Source organism: Diabrotica virgifera, chromosome 4 (assembly GCF_917563875.1).
Source record: "Diabrotica virgifera virgifera chromosome 4, PGI_DIABVI_V3a".
NCBI lineage: Eukaryota > Metazoa > Arthropoda > Insecta > Coleoptera > Chrysomelidae > Diabrotica > Diabrotica virgifera.
Window position 1 is genome coordinate 259,087,092 of NC_065446.1, and position 21,771 is coordinate 259,108,862.

The 21,771-nt window shown below is 36.9% G+C and overlaps 1 protein-coding gene across 1 annotated transcript in view; it reads right to left on the reverse strand.

Moving 5' to 3' along the window:
- Window positions 1–21,771, reverse strand: part of LOC126884133 (eIF-2-alpha kinase activator GCN1) — a 49,139-nt gene that overhangs the window by 17,383 nt on the left and 9,985 nt on the right. Inside the window, exons 9-15 of the mRNA XM_050649983.1 lie at window positions 17,523–20,297; window positions 14,400–15,468; window positions 11,647–11,940; window positions 11,188–11,548; window positions 8,028–8,270; window positions 7,511–7,780; window positions 3,994–4,341 (exon numbers count right to left, since the gene is read on the reverse strand). Coding sequence (XP_050505940.1) covers window positions 3,994–4,341; window positions 7,511–7,780; window positions 8,028–8,270; window positions 11,188–11,548; window positions 11,647–11,940; window positions 14,400–15,468; window positions 17,523–20,297 — 5,360 coding nt within the window. The remainder of the gene's footprint in view (window positions 1–3,993; window positions 4,342–7,510; window positions 7,781–8,027; window positions 8,271–11,187; window positions 11,549–11,646; window positions 11,941–14,399; window positions 15,469–17,522; window positions 20,298–21,771) is intronic.

Sequence of the window (21,771 nt, forward strand, 5' to 3'; positions counted from 1 at the left end):
GACTATAACAAATTTATAAACATACTACAGTATGCAGCTAAATCAGCTACCCCACAAAGTAGTCCCAACAGAAACATAAGTAATATACTTTTAGAAATAAAAAAACTGGTGGCTGAAAAAAGAAAGGCCAGATCTGCATGGCAACGAACACACACACCAGACAGCAGAACAAGATACAATCGCATCAGCAACAAATTAAAATCAAAGCTGCAAGAAGTCAAAAATGAGTCATTTACGAATTACATCACCAATCTATCAAGACAAGACAACTCTATATGGAAGCCTATAAAAAGTAAGAGAAAGCCAATAACAGCATTACCTCCAATACGTAAAAATTCAACACCACCAGGACCATGGGCAAAAAGTGATAAAGAAAAGGCTGACCTATTTGCCGAGTATTTAGCAGAAGTTTTTACTCCACTAAATGACGACCAAGTACCAGAAGCGAACCAAATATTAGAAGAACAACTACAGATACAGGACCGAATAAAACTATTTACTCCAAAAGAAATTAGAGACGTAATTGCCACCCTAAACCCAAAGAAGGCACCAGGCGAAGATCTGATAACCGCAAAAATGTTAAAAGAAATACCCAAAAAGGGCATAGTTAAACTACTGCACATATTCAATGCAATACTTAGATGTGACTACTGGCCCAAAGCACTCAAAATTGGACAAATAATTATGATACCAAAGACTGGCAAAAACCCTCTAGATGTCTCATCATATAGGCCTATCAGCTTATTACCAACAATCTCCAAGTTGCTTGAAAGACTTATCCTAAACAGAATAAATGCAGAAATAAATCCACAAAATTGGATCCCAGATCATCAGTTCGGATTTCGACAAAGCCATTCAACGATACAACAATGTCATCGCATAGTCAACGCCATCAACCAGTCACTTGAAAATCAGCAGTACTGCACAGCAGCCTTTATAGACATCAGTCAGGCTTTTGACAAAGTCTGGCTTCCAGGCTTGTTATGCAAAATAAAAAGAATTCTCCCAGCAAGTTACTACAACCTACTGAAAGACTACCTACACGAACGGCAGTTTAAAGTAAAAGTTAATGAAGAAGTCTCGGAATACAAGCCTATTCACTCTGGCGTACCACAAGGGAGCATACAAGGGCCATTATTGTACATACTATATACATATGACTTGCCTACAAATGATAAAACAACCATCGGGACATTTGCAGACGACACTGCTATTTTTGCCAAGCATGACGATCCTATTGCAGCAAAACAAAATCTCCAAGAGCATCTAAACTCACTTGAAATATGGCTGAAGAAGTGGAAGTTTAAGGTAAACGAAACAAAATCATCCCATATAACATTCACTCTCCGGACTGGAACCTGCCCACCAGTAATCATCAATCAAATAAAAATACCACAAAGTAATCAAGTCAAATATCTAGGGCTACACTTTGACAATAAACTCAACTGGAAACACCATATAACAAAGAAAAGAATGCAACTTGACCTAAAAACCAAAGAACTTTACTGGCTCATTGGAAGAAAATCTGGACTTATGGCATTGAACTGTGGGGCTGTGCTAGCAAATCCAATACTGTGATTATCCAGAGAGCACAATCCAAGATACTTCGAGCAATAGTTAATGCACCATGGTATGTATCAAACCAAACTCTACACAAAGATCTAAAAATTCCATATGTAACCGAAGTCATCCGAGAAAACAACAGAAAACACCACAACAAACTAGAAGACCATCCTAATCCACTACTTCATCCACTACTGCAACCTGTCCACAATAGAAGACTCAGAAGAAGCTGGCCCTCCGACCTAAGAGGTAACTGAGGAAACATCGCTGGATGTTTACCTCTCCACGTCACCACATTTACAATAATTTAATTTAATGTAAGACCAACAAATTGACTTATAGATGTTTGTTTTATATCTGATTGTCAATAAAGGGAGATAATAAAAAAAAAACTGTCATAACTTCGTTATTTGAAGGACTGTAAATGTAATTTTTATTTATTTAGCTAATGTCTCGACAACTAATGGCCATTGGCATGGTAGGTACGGTGAATTTTTGCAGTCAGGTACCTAGTGTCATGTGTAGTGTGTGTGTTGAGTAAGTGTCTTGTTACTTTGCAAAGTCGACGTCATTGTCTTTGCAAAGAGACGCTAACTGTATCCGAACGTCTGCGGTCCCTCCTGTGACTAACGATCTCACAAGGACAGCAACTATTTTCATTTATTAATAATTTATAATAAACGAAAAATTCCTGACCCTGGTGAGATTCGAACTCACGACCATTCGGACCTTTCGATCCAAAGGTAGGCGCTCTTACCACTGAGCCACAGAGAGGGTAAAAAAAACTATAAATGAAGGGGTCAATGCAAAAAGTGCCTTAGTCACAAATAGATAATTGTGAGATATTAAGGTTTGAAAGTTTATTTTTGACTATGAAATATTACTGAAACTGTTATGATCAAAATGTGTGTTGCGATTTATTCTTTTTGCAATGGTTATCTTGCAATTTTTATAAATAAAGCCTTGTTATTTTCTAAAAAAATTATTTTTGAAAATGTTATTTTCTAAATTTAAATACTTTGTGACTTAGGCACTTTTTGTGTTGCAATTTGTTATTTCGTCGAAAATTAAAGATATATTAAAGAAAAAATTAGCGTTTATACTGAAATAACACTTATTATGTAACGCCCTAAGAACATACAAAATGTTTGAACAAAACTGAAGACAAAAAACCATACACGCTGTATAAATTACAAAGAATGCTTGCGGCAAAGATTAGAACTAATAGGCAAGAACACTATTCATAAATTACGTCAGCCTTTTGCACATGATGAAGCTTTTCACTCACAAGGTTATTTTGTTAGATTATAACCTTGTAATAACGTGGACTAAGGCACAATTTGCACTGTATTTTTGTCAAGTTGGTGACTTGGTACTTTTTTGCATTGAAAACAAGGGAGGCTCCTGTTAGAGGAAATGTGAAATAAGGGACTTATACTAAATTTACAATCAAGATGCAGTAGAAATAAACAAACCAAGACACGTTAAATGCTACTAGGAGCACTCCCGAATCATAAGTTACAATGTATATACATTGTAAATCCCAAATCATGATTTCCAAATTTATACATTGTAAAAATTATGATTCGGGAGTGCTCCTAGTAGCATTTAACGTGTCTTGGTTTGTTTATTTCTACTGCATCTTGAATGTAAATTTAGTATAGGTACAAATTTTTGCAACTTTGCAAAATATAGATACTACCATCTGAAAGCTTATAAAAAAGCCACTAGATGGCAATACAAACCCAATTTCGTAAAAAAGTGACTTAGGCACTTTTTGCATTGACCCCTTCAAATGTAAAAATTATTTTATATTACAGTGTGGTAAATTGTGACAATGCCCTCAGGTCATAGATAATGTCATAAGTACGATTTTAATGTGTGATTTTGTAACATTTTTACGACGTCTGCAGTGTACTTGAAACCTTAATGCACTATAAGCCTTGTATTTGGAACCTTATGGAATTATAAGATAAACAGTTCACAAAAAAATTAAATTTTCCAAAATATTGATAAAAACAAGAAAAAAATATTTTTCCTAAATTAAGCTTTAAAGAAAAGAACTTAAAATGAAAATAAGAAAAAATGACTAAACATTATGAAAAAATGTACCTAATTAAATTTATCTTTTTTTATTGAATACATCACGAATCAACAAACTTTTTACTTTATTTCTGACATAAAATGTCGCTTGGAACTTTATGGACCGAAGCTGAAAATATTTCACGTACTTGAAACCATATTTCATTGTTGACTACACCGTCATCTAGAAACAATTCAACGTATTTCAAGTATCATTCGATGCAGAAATCTTTATTCTATTAGAATTCTTCACAAAAACTGATTTTGTACAAAATGTCGCTTGAAGCCCTACGGTTCTCAACTCTCGAATATCCAAAAATAGATTTGGTTAAGAAATATCCAACTCACCTTGGCTAATAAAGTAGCTAGCGCATCTAGAACAGCAGTCTTGACATTAGCACTGAACCTATCACCCAAAATCCTAATCAGAGGTCCAGTGATGGCTACCACGCTGGGCTGCAAAGCTGCGGCGCTGGTGACTTTGATGATCTCACCAAGACCTTGAGCTGCAGCTTCTTTTTCGTCGCCGTCTCCGTTGAGGATCGCTTCTCGGAAGATGGGCAGGATCGGAGCGATACCTTTGGGTATGCAGAAACCTGGCAGCAGGTCTGAGGTGCCCTTCATGTCGGACATGGCGTAGCGCACGGCTTGTCGGACGTCTGAGACGTATGTGGCTTGTTGTTTGGGTTCTAGAGTCTAAAAAAACAAAAAATATCGGTTTATGTACTTTTAATGTTTCGATGAGAAAACAATTTTGTCTAATCCGTCTGGGTCGTCATTAAAGTGAGAGTGTGGTATAAAAATTATGAAATTTTCGATTTTTTTTATTATTTTAAATGAAGGTATTTAACTTCAAGAATATTCTCTGAAAATTTCAAAATAATCGGAGTAAAATTACCAGAGATACAGCGTGTTGGTTGAATAGCCTTAGAGCGTAGTGAAAAACGTTCAACAGCTGTTCCCCTTCTCTTTTGTCGATTATTCTGTGATTCAAAAACATTTCGGTGTGCATCACTTTAGAATCGTTAATCTTATGTGAGTATTGAAAATAAAAGTTATCAAAACTTTAAACGCGTTTTTCTAGAGACAGCTTTTTTAAATGCGGTAGATATTGTAACTCAAAAAATACTTTACCGTTCCACCTCAAATTTTGCAGATATTTCCTTTAGACATTTCGTGAGATAACGCTGTCAAGATATATTTTGTTTAATGCTTATTTTTTGTTTAGCAATAATAAATATGTTGATTTTCACCCTTTTTTGCAAACAATTTCGTTTTCTTGAATTCTAAGTGATACTAAAAACTCAAAAATCGTTAAAACTAAAATAAAAACTAGACAGCGTTACCTCGAGAAACTCATAAACTAATACAAGTTGGTGAGAGAAGGGTAAAGTGAGATAGTAGTGTAAAGCGAAATAGCTCGTTTTCAAATTTTTTCGCAAACGGAGCCATCACTGTTTACAATCCAATCAATGTTTAGAAGTAGTACGTGCTTATCAACCATTTTGTAATAGTCGTCTGTCGATTTTATTGAAAATATCACTGTTAAAACATTTTTGGTCGACTATTTTTAAAATCTGCAGATGAGTGTAATTGCAAATTTTTTTATCCTATTTAACTAAACATATTTTTGAAAGCAACATACACAAAAGCAATCATACTTAATCTTTTATATAAAATATAGATTGTTAGATTAGGGTTAAAAAATTTTACTGGACGTTTGCTTTTTAATCCATTTGGGGCAATGTGAAATGTTAATAGATGGAACAGAGCGAAATATCGTTTCACTTTGTTCCACCTGTAATTATACTTGATTGGCACAAATAAAAAAGAATATATGTATTTCCAGGTGTAAAATGCAAAATCATAAACGAAAAACGACCCAACAACAATAGTCTGTGAAGCCAATGACATCTAGAATCAAGCTGCTATACAACACGGAATTTCTGTTGCTACGTTAAATCGGAGGATTAAATCCGGAAAAATGAGGAAGAAGCTCCAAGTAAGAAGCTAGGCCAATTTCAAATCGTACTCTAGCTAGACTATTCCACTTTACCCAACCATGTGGGACAAAGTGAAAAAAATACAATGTCTGACAAATCCACGCATAACAAAAAATTTACTGACTTAATATAATTTATATTTCGACATAATGATCTCAAACTTTACTGTAATAAAATATGTTTTTTACAACATTTCGTTCCGAAAATTGTAAAATTTATTTAATTTCAAAGTTTAGCTATTCCACTTTAAATCAAAACGGGAACTGGTGTATGTTTTCAAAGACTGATAGTGTATAAATAAATTAATTAAAATCAGCTAAGTACTTTCAGCATTTTTAATGCCATCATCAGAGCTATCCTATAAAAAGACATTAAGTTGAAGAATCTTATTCATAAAAAATTATAAATTAGTAAATGTTATTTACACACTATCAGTCTTTGAAAACATACACCAGTTCCCGTTTTGATTTATATAGAAGTATGTACAAGTCAAACAATCTTTTTCTATTCCACTTTACCCTACTCTCCCCTAATTGGACTTCGTAAGTCCTAGATTTTCACCCAAAGTAATCGAAAGTAGAACTGAAAGTCGATATTTGAACGCTTCGTGTAACTTTGCGTCGATCGATATACGATTTTACTAATTTTGAGTCATTTTGACTAAACTTTGGGTCATCATTGTTTAAACAGAAATGACTTCAAAACAGGAACGACTTCAAAACAGGAACTAATGATTAAAACTCAACTTTTCAATACGCTTCAATTGATGTGTTACATGTACTATTTCTGCAACTATAACGGCACTTCTGGTTAGAACATTTTAAGCGGAAATGATATAAAAAACCAAAACCAAAATTTTTTCTCATCATGCTAAGGCACGTCGAATAATATGTCGCTTATACTATTTCGGTGACTTTAGAACAGTTCATACGGTTGCAACTCTAAAACCGGAAGTCCGATGTCAAATTTCTCATCTTTAATACCATCTTTGGGTTATAAGCTTTCATTCGACACCTCATTTGTCATTCGCGGACGGAAAGACAGATGAACAGACAGTCATAAAACCGGAAGTATATATTTGTTCTCTTCTTGTGAAGTAACGTCGAATAATATATCACGTGTACTATTCCGGTGACTTTAAAACAGTACTTCTGGTCGCATTTCTAAAACCAGAAGTCCTAGGTCAAATTTCGCACATTTAGTACCATCCTTGGATTATAAGCTTTCATTTGACACCTCATTTGTCATTCTACCTAGTATAATGACGGAGGAAATACATTCACGGTCGAACAGACCGACGGACAGACAGCCTAGGCCATATATCTCACCTTTAGTACCATCCTTGGATTATAAGCTTTCATTTGACACCTCATTTGTCATTCTACCTGGTATATTGACGGAGGAGTTGTGATTACAGACAGACAGACGGACAGACGGAGGTGGATAATTCAAAGTTTTCACATTTTTTCAAAATTGGGTGAAAACAATAATCGTTTTGAATTTTTTATTCAATGATCAAATGACGAGTTCTGATGTCTACCGCAAAATCCATTTTTTAGATGTTTGTAAAAATTTGCACCGTTAGCTTACTGTTCAATATTTTCCCTTGAATATTCTGTAAATTGTTCTTAATATGTTCATTTAATTTAAAAATAAAATAATTCTACCTTAGTTAAAAAAAATCACCAAAAAGTGCTTGAAATGTTGATTTCAAACCATACCATCCCCCATCAATTGAATAATGAATCATATAGGTCAAAATACTTAAAAATTTTGCAAAAGCCATTCCTGGTTGGTGTTGACTTAAAAATGACATGCAATGCGCTGTTGAAATAGTGTACAAGTAATTTTGAAACACTTACCTTAGTAACAGCATTCAGAGCTTCCCAAGACATCTGCAAAACTTCCCGATCTGAGTCGATACAGAGATGTATGAGTCCTCTGAGCAACTGCGGAACGTGGCTGGTGTATTGCGCTTTGGAGTTGGCACAAAATCCGCAGAGCAAGGTGGCTGCCGCTCTTCTCTGATCAGCGTTTTCGTTCCTAGTGTTTTCTAAGAGGGTATCTATTACAGTTCGAATTCCTACTTCATCGACTACAGAGAGAACGACAGCTTGGCAGTATTCCATTTGCTACAAATTTCAAATTAATAATACGACAAATTAAATCGTCCATGCAAGAGTGTCACAACTCAAAAACTGGTAATTTCAGACAAGTGATTAAAGCTTGTACGAATTGTATTAAATTTATTTTATTTCTAGTATCAAGAAATGTTATCAAAAACCACTTTTTAATCACTTGTCTAAGCTTACCAGATTTTGAGTTGTGCCACTCTTGCATGCAGGCGACGAAATATTTATTAGTGAATGATTTGATTACCTGTGCTTCTTCTGGAGTACCTCGTGAAGAACCCAGAGTCGTTTGAAGGGCCGGTAAGATCCTTGGGAGGTATTTGTTCAAGGCCTCGCCTGCTACTGAAGCCAGAATTGACAAGGCTTTGGTATTGGCAGGGGGAGCTGTTAACTGAGGTACTAAATAAGGCAGTACTACGCGCGATTTGATTGCCATCACTTGCCTTAAACCGTCGAGGGTCCATTCTACAACCTCTGGATTTTCATCATTCTGAAAAAATTTAACCATGATAGTTTCTTATAAATATATACATTCTTGTAGCATTTTTTAAGCTTTTAACCGTTTAAAAAATGCTAGAGTGTCCTGTCTATAGTTGTGAGGCTTTTGCACCGTATTAAAAGCAACTTTTCTTCTCTTGAGTCTAGCACTATAATATATTTTTAGTCTCTTTGTATTTTCTGTTGTTGGTATTTGGCAACAGTATAACACATGAAAAATGATAAAAAAATTGAGAAAAGAGAAGAATAAAGACTTAATACAGAGCATAAGACTGGGAAGAGTTTTTCAAAGAGCTTTTAATAGAAAATAATAGATTCGAATTTTAAGAACATGGAAGCTAAAACCAATATAGAATTGGAATAGACGGATCGCCAATAAGATTAACAAAAAGAAAAATTTTGTTGCTTAATTTATTAATATTTTGTATTTAGATAACGACCTCCGAAGTGGAAGTCGAAACGTCAACAAAATCATTTTTCAAGTTAAATTGTGGCTTATTTCCCAATTAGAATAGTAAATTACATAAATACCACAAAGAAATAGCTTCAGAACAATATTAAGAAATTAAAAATTTATGTAAACAACTAAAGAGGAACAAATTACCTTGAACTAGGGTATAAACAAGAGAGTTGTGTAAGTACGGAACGAAAAGGGGATATATGATACTATAGTGAAAAGTATCACTACACTGCTGTGAGGTATGGCCACTGAAAAAAAGAACACTGGCAACGCTGAGAGCAACGGAAATGGATTATTGGGGAAGAGTAGCAGAAAGATCTAGAAGAGAAAGTTTACCAATGAACTCATTAAGGAAATAATGGAAATTAAACGAACAATCACAGATGACTTACCAACAAAACAACTTATTTGGTTCGGACATATACAAAAAATGGATCAACAACGAATTTCTATTTATCTATCAGCCCTAAATATCCATCCTTGGATATAGGCCTCCTCTTCCTTCTGCCATGTCTCTCTAGCTTGGGCAATTTGCATCCATTTTGACACAGTGTGTTTCTTCAGGTCATCTGACCATCTCATCTGTGGCCTTCCCCTTTTTCGTTTGTGGTTCCACGGTCTCAAATGTATATTCGTCTTAGTCCATCTTTCATCCTTCTGCGTTATGGTGTGTCCGGCGAACTTCCATTTTAGTATGATACAATTGATCCAAAAAATGGCATAACCCAGACATCCAAAGTGAAAGTTATGCTCCAACACCAAATTGTTCTATATGGTCCACATAATGTTCAGAAAAAAGTCACACCATATTGGGCGTCGGTTTTTTTTGGGGGGGGGGAGGGGGGAAGAAATCGGTAAATTCGTAGTTTTTTACGTTTTTCGTCAATATTTCTAAAACTATGCGGTTTAGCCTGAACAACCTTCTATACAAAAATGTTCTACATTAAATTTGAAATAAAAAATGCCCGTGCATAATCCTTCTAAAATTAACGGTTCCAAAGTTACGGAGGTAGTATAGTATAATTAGTCCAAAAAAAGGTCTACCCTAGACATCCAAAGTCTTTTTTTGGACCAATTATACTATACTATACCTCCGTAACTTTGGTACCGTTCACTTTAGAAGGATTATGCATAGCATAGGACCTTTTTTATTTGAAATTTAATGTAGAACATTTTTGTATAGAAGGTTGATCATGCTAAACCGCATAGTTTTAGAAATATTGACGAAAAACGTAAAAAACTACGAATTTACGGATTTCTCTCCCTCTGCCCCCAAACCCGACGCTCAAAATGGCGACTTTTTTCCGAACATTATGTGGACCATATAGAACAATTTGGTGTTGGAGGAAAACTTTTACTTTGGATGTCTGGGTTAGGTCTTTTTTTGGATCAATTATACTATACTACCTCCGTAACTTTGGAACCGTTTATTTTAGAAGGATTATGCATAGCATAGGGCCTTTTTTATTTGAAATTTAATGTAGAACATTTTTGTATAGAAGGTTGATCATGCTAAACCGCATAGTTTTAGAAATATTGACGAAAAACGTAAAAACTACGAATTTACGGATTTCTCCCACCTCTGCCCCCAAAACCCGACGCTCAAAATGGTGACTTTTTTTCGAACATTATGTGGACCATATAGAACAATTTGGTGTTGGAGGATAACTTTCACTTTGGATGTCTGGGTTTGGGCCTATTTATACCATACTATTTAAGCTTATCTTTACTTGGGTTGAGACATCTTTCACTTTTGTTTTGTTACGAATCCATTCGTTTCTTTTCCTGTCTGATAGTTTAATGTTCAGAATTTGTCTTTCCATGGATCTTTCTGTCGTTGCTATTTTTTCCATATTTTCCTAGGGTAGCGGGTAGGAACTGCTTTGGATAGTCCTATCAGGGAAAATGAATCAATCCCTGCCCTCCGTAGATTCCAGGGGTTTCCTGACCCGGGAAACTAGTACCTGTTTAGGGCCCCTTGTCTAGGATTACGGATGAAGACCACAACGGCAGCCATGGCGGAGAAGAGAGAACACCTTCGGTACGGTATGGATGGCGGACGTGGCAACCCCTTGATTTTAGGGTTTGTATGGGATGAAAGCAGCGCAGCGTCTGACTCAGAATGAGCTGTTGAAAAACAGCGTCTGATCCAGAATGGATGGCTGAATGAAAGCTCGCCAACCCGCCTGACAAGCGTGGTGTTTTAATGTCAAAAATCCCTCTTCAATAAACAACGAATACCAAAGGAAATAAACATACAAGACGACTCATATGGACTGGACTAAGTGGCGATTGGAAATCGGAAAATGGCAGAGAACGTTATAAACCGACATGTAGTAGGGGCAGTACCAACAGGAACTTATTCATTTTTGGACACGTTTGATTTTATTTATCTTAAAATTTAATCAAACATATAAATTAGGATTATTTTCTATCAACATATACTCACCAATTGATTCAATAACGTAGGTAGAATATCATCCAACGCTCGGGCGCCGACAGTGAAGTGCAAACTGTCAAACGTCTTAGCCGCAGCTTGTCTAACTTCGGGCAATGGATCACAGAGGGCTTTCCGAACAGTTGGTACCAATGAATTGACGAAAGTGAGCACCATTTCTTTGGAAGTCGACGCCATAATTTCCGACAATCCGATGCAGACTCCTTGACGTTGATCCGCTTGAGGAGACTGCAGACCTCGTTCTAGGATCGGAATGATCTCTGGAAGGACTCTTTCGCCGAGTTTTCTGACCAGATCTCCGAGCGTTCTAGCTGCGACTTGACGTTTGTCGTAGCTATCGCTTGCAAGACAGCTACAAGACAGAAAAAAATGACAGTATTAATAAATTGTGCCTAATCCCTATTTTTTGTCGTTTTTAATGATTCTATGAACTAAAGCCTATACACTTACCCAAGAAGAAGTCCAAAAAGCGTAGGCAAAATTTCTCTCAGAGTTCTCGGCGTATTTGTAACGACTACCTTCCAAACGTGCAGAGCTGCTTGTCGTACCATGAGGGCTACATCAGATCTACCCATGTATAGCCCAGCCAAGACTCTGTTGCGTCTTTCTGCGCCCAGGGCTTTGATAATTGCGGTGTGAGATTGTTCGGTACCGAAGTTGTCGTCTTCGCTGGCCGTTTCTGTACTCATCTTTCCAGTAACTCCGGATATTCTGTAGAGGAGGTCTCCGAGAAGCTGTACGGAACTGAAATAGCAAACAAAACGATTTAAAATGCTCTTTTTAAAGTCAATTATTTGTTTAAGTACTTCTAAGTTACAAGGGCAGGCCAATAAGTCCGTTGCTTTTTGAATTTCTCGCCTCTTAAATGAAATGGCAATACTGCTCCAGTCAACAAGCAACACTCACTTGACTCCGGACTAAATTTCAACAAGCTGCGTCATTAAGTTTGTGTTTGGTAGCCCTTGATAGCCGACTACCGAGCGTTTTGAGAAGAAAATGGAAAAAAATGAATTTCGTGAGCTCATTAAGCATTTTTTTATGAGGAAAAACCATCACTTAAACCAAGTCTAAACTTGATAAATATTATTGGAACTCTGCACCATCCATTTCCATGGTAAAGAAGTCTTCTTCTTCTTGTAGTTCCTTCTCCTATCGGAGGTTGGCTATCATCACAGCTATCCGTACCTTATTGGCGGCTGCTCTGAAAAGATCTACTAAAGAAGAAAGTAAAGTAGTTCATTGAATTTCGATGTGGCCGTACAAGCAAGGAAGACGTTTTGGACGCCCAGTTGAGGTTTCTACATTCAAAACAATTGAAAAAATTCACGATATCGTCCGATACCAATCGGAGATTGGTTGTTTTCCACTATGACAATACAAGGGTGCACACATGTGCAGTTTCCATGGCAAAAATCTATGAATTAGGCTACGAATTGCTCCCTCATCCGCCTCATTCTCCAGATTTAGTCCCGAGTGACAATTTCTTGTTCCCAAACTTGAAGAAATGACTCGGCGAAAACAGATCTTACTGCAACGAGGAAATCATCTCACAAACAAATGCCTATTTTGATGACCTCGACAAATCATATTTTTCAGAAGGACTAAAAAATTGGAGAAACGTGTATACTCAAAGAAGACTATATGGAAAAATAAAGTAACTTTTTATATAAAAACCTGTGTTTCTTTCAAAAAGTCACAGACTTTTGATCCGCTTTACTTTTAAATTTGGCTATATTTACACACACCGGCACGAAAAACGGGCACCCCAAAAAATGGGTAATTTTTGATGTCTCGTATCTCCTAAACCTGTTATCCGATTTAAGTAATTGTTTTAATATGTTATAGCCTTATTCTTTAACAATATCGCTGTAAGAATATTGTTGCTAGACAGGTAAGTATTCATTGTATACCGGGTGTACCAATCAAACTGGGTTTTTTTCTCAATTTTCACAACACCCTGTGGAATATTCTACCCTTTATAAAATATTGAAATTAAAACCCAACTATAGCCCCAGGTTTTCTTAACATCCTGTTTTTTTATTCATTCGCTTATGTTGGATAATAAAAAAGTTAGGGACTTTAACAACTAGCCATGCTCTTTATCAATACAGTGTGTTTCTAAATAAATGCGACAAACTTTCAGGGGTGCATGAAAAAATAATGACTGTTGGCTTGATAAAGCTATGTCCGCAAATGCTTCGTTTCCGAGATATGGGCTGTTGAATTTTGTCTTACAAACTGACGATTTATTTATTGATCTAAAACTGGTTGAAATATGCAAATGAAATTTGGTAGGTTTTAAGAGGTAGTTGTTCCGCATTTTTTGACAACAATTAAGAATTTATATTCACCATTGGCGTGCATACGGGTCATATTACCCGGCCATATTACCCGCATGCACGCCAATGGTGAATATAAAATTTTTAATTGTATGTCAAAAAATGCGCAGTAACTACCTCTTAAAACCTACCAAATTTCATTTGCATATCTCAACCGGTTTAAGAGCAATAAATAAATCGTTAGTTTGTAGGAAAAAATTCAACATCCCGTATCTCGAAAACGAAGCATTTGTGGACATGGTTTATCAAGCAAACGGTCATTATTTTTCAAGCAGAATTACCCCTTAAAATTTGTCGCACTTATTTAGAAACACCCTGTATTGATAAAGAACAGGGCTAGTTGTTAAAGTTCCTAACTTTTTTATTATCCAACATAAGCGAATAAATAAAAAAACAGAATGTTAAGAAAACCTGGGGTTATAGTTGGGTTTTAATTTCAATATTTTATAAAGGCTGGAATATTCCACAGGGTGTTGTGAAAATTGAGAAAAAAACCCAGTTTGATTGGTACACCCGGTATATAATGAAAATTTACCTGTCTAGCAACAATATTATTACAGCGATATTGTTAAAGAATAAGGCTATAACATAGTAAAAAAATTACTTAAATCGGGAAACAGGTTTAGGAGATACGAGACATCTAAAATGACCCATTTTTTATGCCCCTTTTTCGTGCCGGTCAGTGTATATACTTTAGCTACTATTAAATTTAATTATGTTTTTATAGTGACAAATTTCATTAAATTTATACTCAGTCATAGGTACAAAAAGAAGAAAAGCTGAAAATGGAGAGAAAAACTTTTGATTTAATAAACTTGAGATTTTACGTCGATATGATCAAAAAAATAGAAAACACTAACTTACCTGTATCTAATTCTCCAATTTTCATCAAAGAGTCCTTTTTCCAACTCTGGTAGAAGCAACAAAATCGCCGAATCTGCATAGAGGGTGACAATTCTTTGCCCAGCTTTCAAGGCCGTATCTCTTACATACTCATTTTCATCAGCGAGCGCCTTCAGAATGGGAATGATGATCTGCCCGATATAAGGAGTAAACTCGTTGGTAAACACTACTGGCATGTAGATGAACATCATGATGTATCCGTCTTTGACATGAGGAGCTATGTCAGTTCTTTCGGCCGTGCTGATGATTTCTGGCATGAGTTTGTGGAGTTTTTCGACGCCCAAACCTCCTACAACTTCAGAAAGACCTTGAGCAGCTCCCGATCTATCTACTGAGCTGGTTTCAGAGGTTAGAGTCGTCATCAACCAAGGTAAGAGATCTTCGAAGCTTGATTCACCCATTCCTCTCACCATAGCGCCTAGAGCTCTGGCACTGACAGATCTCACCTCTGGTACAGGATCCAGTAAAGAAGTCTTCAATCCAGGGATGATCGTTGGCAAGTACGGCATCAAATCCTTTTGGTCAGTCAAGGAATACATGTTTCCGATGATTTGAGCTGCCATTTTACGAGTTTCTGTGGATCTATCGATGAAAGCTCGTTGGACAACCGGCATTATCAAAGCTAGAGATGGAGCGTCGATGAAGTGGACAAACTGAGTGTCCAAAAGAGTCTGCAAACACACCGACGTTTTATTAGAAGGATCTTGCAGCGCTTTAAGGAGTACAGGTACGATAGCTTGGATCTCGGGATTTCTAATGACAGATCCAATAACTTTCAAAGCTGCTGCTCCAGCCTCCTGAACCTTCATGTGGGAATCACTGAGAACTTCTATCAGTTTAGGGACGATGCTGGGAAGACATGAAGATAGTTGTTTGGGAGCGCAATATGCCATAGCTCCCAGGAGTTCTACCGATCCGGTTTTTGTCCTCCAGGAATCTTCCTCCAGCGCTGCTAGTAGAGATGGCAGGACGAGCTTCACACCATGGCCGGACAATTTACTCATGACGACTTTGGCTGTATCGTCAGCAGCTGCAACATATACAAGCAATAAAAAAACTGCGACCCTACGTAGTCTGTTGAAATGTTTAGTCCAGGAAGCCACAGCGCATCCGCTAGGAAAAATATTCCGATTCGGAAATATATGTAAATATACTCAAAAAGGACCACTTTTAACAAATTTGCATGTTGCCAGGTCCAAAAGTGAGTCAAAATTTTTTTTAACGTTTTTTTTTTGATTTTTTCCTAAAATTATTTTTTTTTGCATCGGACAAATTTTTTAGATTTTTGGATCATTCCAAATAGAAAAGACCTTAAGCGACTTTTCTGTAAATGTGATAGTTTTCGAGATATAAGGGATTGAAATTTTAAAAATTGCAAACTCGGCCATTTTTAACAATCAAAAACTATGTGAACCACCAAAAATTTCAATGATACCAAGGTACGTAGATATTCTAAGAACATCGATTGATGAAATCCCGAAGAGCTTATTGCAATACAATATCGAAAACCCCTTTTTTTAATTGCTAATCAAGCGGGAGCGACACTATTTTCAACCGTTGCATGTGTATATGTAATCGGAGAACATTTTAAGTTTAAAAAAATTGTTTAAAAATTTTTTTGACACATTTTTGACCCTGGCAACATGCAAATTTGTTAATAGGGAACCTTTTTAAGCAAGATGATGAAAAAAAATTGAATCAGAATATTTTTCCGCATATATTACGGATATTACATACAATGTTGTATACATGCAACGGTTAAAAATAGTTTAGCGACCGCTTGACTAGCAATTAAAAAAACAAAGGGGTTTTCGATACTGTATTGCAAAAAACTCTTCGGGACTTCATCAATCAATATTCTTAGAATATCTACGTACCTTGGTATCATTGAAATTTTCGGTGTTTTACATAGTTTTTGAGGGTTAAAAATGGCCGATTTTGCAATTTTTAAATTTTCAATCGCTTAATCTCGAAAACTATCACATTTACAGAAAAGTCACTTAAGATATTTTCTATTTGGAATGATCCAAAAAACCTAAAAAGATTGTCCGATGCAAAAAAATAGTTTTAGGAAAAAACAAACGTTTAAAAATTTTTTTGACTTTTTGATCCTCGCAAAATACAAATTTGTTAATAGGGGATATTTTCAAGCAAGATGGTGAAAAAAATTGAATCGAAATATTTTTCCGCACATTATATTTACGCATGTTACATATAGGTACATGCAACGGTTGCCAATCAAGCGCCCGCTTAATTGGCAATTAAAAAACAAAGGGGTTTTTGATATTGTATTGCAAAAAACTCTTCGGGATTTCATCAATCGATGTTCAAAGAATATCTTCTTACCTTGACAACATCGAAATTTTCAGTTTTTCACATAGTTTCCGAGGGTTAAAAATGGCCGATTTCGCAATTTTTTAATTTTTAATCGCTTATAAAAACTATCAACTTTAGAGAAAAGTCACTAAAGACCGTTTCTGTTTGAAATCCAAAAAACCTAAAAAAACTTTGTTCGATGCAAAAAAATAATTTTAGAAAAAAAAAAACAAAAAAAAAACGTTTAAAAAATGTTGACCCGCTTTTGGTCCTGGCAACATGCAAATTTGTTAAAAGGGGTCCTTTTTGAGTAAAATTGTGCAAAAAATCCGAATCGGAATATTTTTCCTAGCGAATGCGGAGTGGCTTTCTGGACTAGTTACATTTTTTACGAAAATCAGTCTCGTTAGTCACGTCATTGACCATAGTGGGACGTGCATAAACTCACCAACTTAATTTGCAATGAATGGTATTACATTTTGAGACTGTCCAATTTTTTTTGGCGCAGAAGGTCGTCCAAAACCGGGTGTTTTGTCAAAAATATAAATGATGTGCAAAAAATGGCACAGGAATATCATAATACGACTTGAAAGGCAAATTTAGAAGCAAATAAGTGAATTTTAAGTGATCAAAACAGCCGCCTATATAACCAGATTTGGCACCAAGTGCATTTTGCTCCTCTCTAACACAAAACTTGATAGCAATTTCGCGCATTTATCAAAAAAAAAAAAAGAAAATTGTGAAACAAAGTACATATAAACACATTACCTGTTCTGACATACTGGCTGGAATCACCAAAACACTGCAAGAGATGAGGCAAAACGTGGACAATATAAGGCTCGAACAGCTTACCCAACATCTGGAACAGCATCTCGAAGGCGAATAACGCTCCCTCTCTATGTTTGTAGTTCTTTTTGTCCTGAATAGCGTCCGTGAGTTTCGTCATGATATCGTGCTGCTTCAGTGCCAAAATTCCCATGCCTTTCACCAGACCGGCTAAACCATACGCAGCCCCCTTCCTTTCGCCATATTTGTCACCTTTTAATAGTTGATGTAGCAGTTTATTGACGTATCCAGGAGCATCATCTTTAACGGAAGGGATTAACGGAGGTAAACAATTGGACACAGCTTCTTGAACGGTTTGTGATGGAGTTGTTAGTGCTTGTATCAGTCTTAACACGATAGGTTTGATTCTTGGATCGTCTTTGTCTAAATGCCGAGCCAAGGAACCCATTAGAATGACAACAGCTTGTTTGACGGCGTCGTAGGTGGCAGACTTTGAAGATTTTCCCATGAAATCGTCGAAAACTGGCCAGAGAGTACCTACAGTTTCTTTCCCGTGGAGATCCACAACTCTCAATGCAGCATTCAGCATTTCTTTCCTAACAGTCTCGTTTCTGTCTCCTAGAGATTGGAATACGAAGAATTGTATCAAATCAGCGATGAGCTCGTCGGTAAACAAGGGAGCCAACTCAGCCAAAGCCAGTGCTACTCCTCTGCGAGGGAACCAAGTATCTACAGATTTTTCTACCTCTCTGCCAAACTCGTCTATTTTAGCAGGAACCATCTTCAAACGATCTTGGTACAATTTAACTAATTTCTTCATTATTTCCTCGACTTGTGACTGGTCGGTTTCCAAAAGAGCTGCTAGTGATTTGGCTGCAGCAGACTGTACACATTCAACTGGATGTTCAACGTCATCCATTAGTTCTTCGCTCAATTGCGCAGGAAATTCCATTTTGGCCTCGTCCCATAATTGCTCAGCTAACACTCTGTTCTCTTCGACTTCGTCGAATTTAGCGATCCAAACTCTTTTGAAAACTTTAATGGCATAGGCGTAGTCTTTCTCAAAAGTAGGAAGTGCCAATATGTCTATGGTTAGTCCTCTGAGTGCGGCGTCTCTCAGTACTGAAAAGGGGCTCTGCAAGGCACCTAGCAGCACATCTATTTCGTCAGTGCTAGCTTTGGCACAGCCTAGTTGACCGCTTATACAAGAAGCCACTTCTAAAAGACAAGCTTCGCATTGGGATTGTACTCTACCGTGTGTTGAATTGATTATTCCTACAAGGAGGCTAAGGATCTGTTTGGTAGGCAAGTATCGTGGATGATAGATATCTTTGACGCCGTTTTCTTCGGTTCCTCGTAATTTGGCGTGCTCTGCTATGATTTGGAGTCCGTCGTGTACTAACTCATCGTGGTTCCTAGCGTAATTTGAGACTAAACTGTATTTTAAGAAAGGGAAAATGTAGCAAAAAGCTGGAACTGTAAAACACATTTCTGAATGATCTTCAGTCTTTTTGGGTACAGTCTTATCGTGGATCAAAGCCACAGCTCTCACCATGGCTTTGTTAATGTTCTCTGATTCCCAGTTGGAGTCCAAATCGCACTGAGGATTGGCTAATCTCAAGGTCAAGTTAGCCACCAGTTCTCCCAAGGGGTCCAGCTCGTCGAAAAACACAGTTTTTCGGAGACTGGTGAAGAGCTTGCAGATGAGAGGTGCGGCTAGAGGCGACTGCAAGTCTTGGAGCAAAGTCGGGAGAAGATCTTTAAAGTGTAGGGATAAATGAAAGGGGTTTCCCCTAGCCGCTGCTTGTATCATAGATAGACACTCTTGAACTGTCGTGTTCAACTCCGTTAGACGACTTCTGATGGTTTGCTCCTTCAATTTTTGGTTCTTAATGGCTTCTAGTTGTTTAGGTGTGAGCTGCGGTGGTTTTATTTTGCCCTCCTTCTTCTTCTTTTCCTCTAGTTCCCTTCGCAATTGAAGCTCCTCTAACTGTTCTTTGTAGCTGTACACTTTGCTCTCTCTCTTCAGGTTCATATCGTTATTGCTGTCGTTACCTGGGATCACGCTTTTGTCGTATAGTTCTCCATCTGGTGTCAGGAAGGTGAAGTAATCATCTTTTGATATTTGACAGATCCTCGGGTCGTTTAATCGAGAGATGACTTTGCTTGCTATATCTGGCAATAGAACGTCAGGATTGACAGCTATGAGAGTGGCTAAAGCATTTTCATTACTTAATGTGTGCTTGTATTCTTCTACAAAAAGCTGTTTGAACTGTGAAGATTGCCGAGCCACCAAATCTTTAGGTTTACTATTGAAGTGTCTTATTATCTTCACCCACAAGTTTGGCATTAAGTTCACAACAGATGGGTGATGAGTTGGCAGTAACGAATCGATAGCTAGAAGCTGCACATCTTCTGTGGATAAACCAGACAACGAGCACAATGTCGTTATACATTCCACAACGGTATGGGAACTCAAAAAATTGTTGTCACTCTCTTTGTTATCCTCCGATTTCTCGTTGATTACTTTATTGGTTTCTAAAAACCTTTGTAGTTCTTTGAACAAAGATCTAGCTATAGCAGCTCCGCTTAGGCTGCCTACTATTCGCTTGAGTATTGCTAGACATTTCCGTCTCGTACTACTGGAACAAACTGTTGTGCAGTACAGAACAGCTCTGTGAATTGGTTCAGGTTTCTTTAGTTTTTCAGGGTATTGCACGAGCAATACTTCGCAGAGTTGCATGACGTATATGAGACCTACAAAGAAAATTCAGATATAAATACACAAACACTTTTTGCCCTTTAAGGTCGGATTAGATGTAATTTGGAGGTTGTTACAGTTATTTTAAAATTTTTACTATTATTTGTAGGTGTATTTGGCTCGAAGGACCAAACATGTGAGAGAGAAACGTTTCTCCACTTTATTACGTAAAAGTTAAGAGAAAAAAAAAACATTAGTGAATGGGCCAATTACAGTTTAACACATTCGCTGCGCATGACTCCGATGGGGGACAGTAACCTGTGGATTTTTAATGACCGTATATTTTTGCCGCTCCTGGATAACAACTCTATTATAAAGTTTTGAATTCTTCTTCTATTAATATTAGTATTAGATCTAGCTTGCAGAGACAACGTGACAAACGAATGGAGGCGCAGGTACAATAACGAGTTAGATTCGGAAATAAAAATCTAGTTAGATATGTAAAGGCCAATAGACTCAGATGGACAGGGCATGTGATACGCAGTAACGACAATCTCCTTATAAACAATGTGTTCTGGGAAAGACCAGATGGAAGAAGGTCTGGATCCCGCGTATGAAAAAAAATTTGATTAATAGCAAGCTGAAAATTTGTTAATAGCTTAAGGGTGTCTAGTCGGATAAACTTTGATATATGGGAACACTGGAACAGGGGCAGTTTTAATTGTAGAACTGGTTAAAAATTTGGAACGGTCAGACCACGAAAACGGCACATTTATTTTGTCCGACAGAACAGACTTAACTCTCCGAACAGAGATTAAACTCTCATGCAAAAATCAGACTGCTATTTATCACCTGTCATATGACATATTCTACATGTTCCACTCATTAAAACGCCCGTTTGGTGATAAATAGCAGTCTGATTTTTGCATGAGAGTTTAATCTCTGTTAGGAGAGTTTAAGTCTGTTCTGTCGGACAAAATAAATGTGCCGTTTTCGTGGTCTGACCGTTCCAAATTTTTAACCTGTTCCACAATTAAAACTGCCCCTGTTCCAGTGTTCCCATATATCAAAGTTTGTCCGACTAGACACCCTTAAGCTATTAACAAATTTTCAGTTTGCTAATAACCAACTTTTTTTTCATACGCGAGATCCAGACCTATGTCGAACGGCCTAGAAAAAGGTGGAAAGATGTAGTCAAAGAAGATCTGGAGAAAATGGAAGTAGGACAATGGGAATTAGTGGCACATGACCGACAAACATGGAGGGCAATAGTAAACGCGGCAAAGACTCACAAAGAGTTGTAACGCCATCGATGATGATCTAGCTGGAAGGAACAAAATACATTCGAGGGAAGCGTTTCTCCGCGTTAGTATGTAAAATAAAGTAAACAATAGGGAGAAAAACATTAATTAAATGGCTGATAAGGTTTGTTCTTCAGTTATGGCTTTTTTAATAATATTCGTAGTATATACCGATTCGAAGGACCAAAAAATATGCTAAGGAATTTTTCTCCACCTTATTCTATGAAAG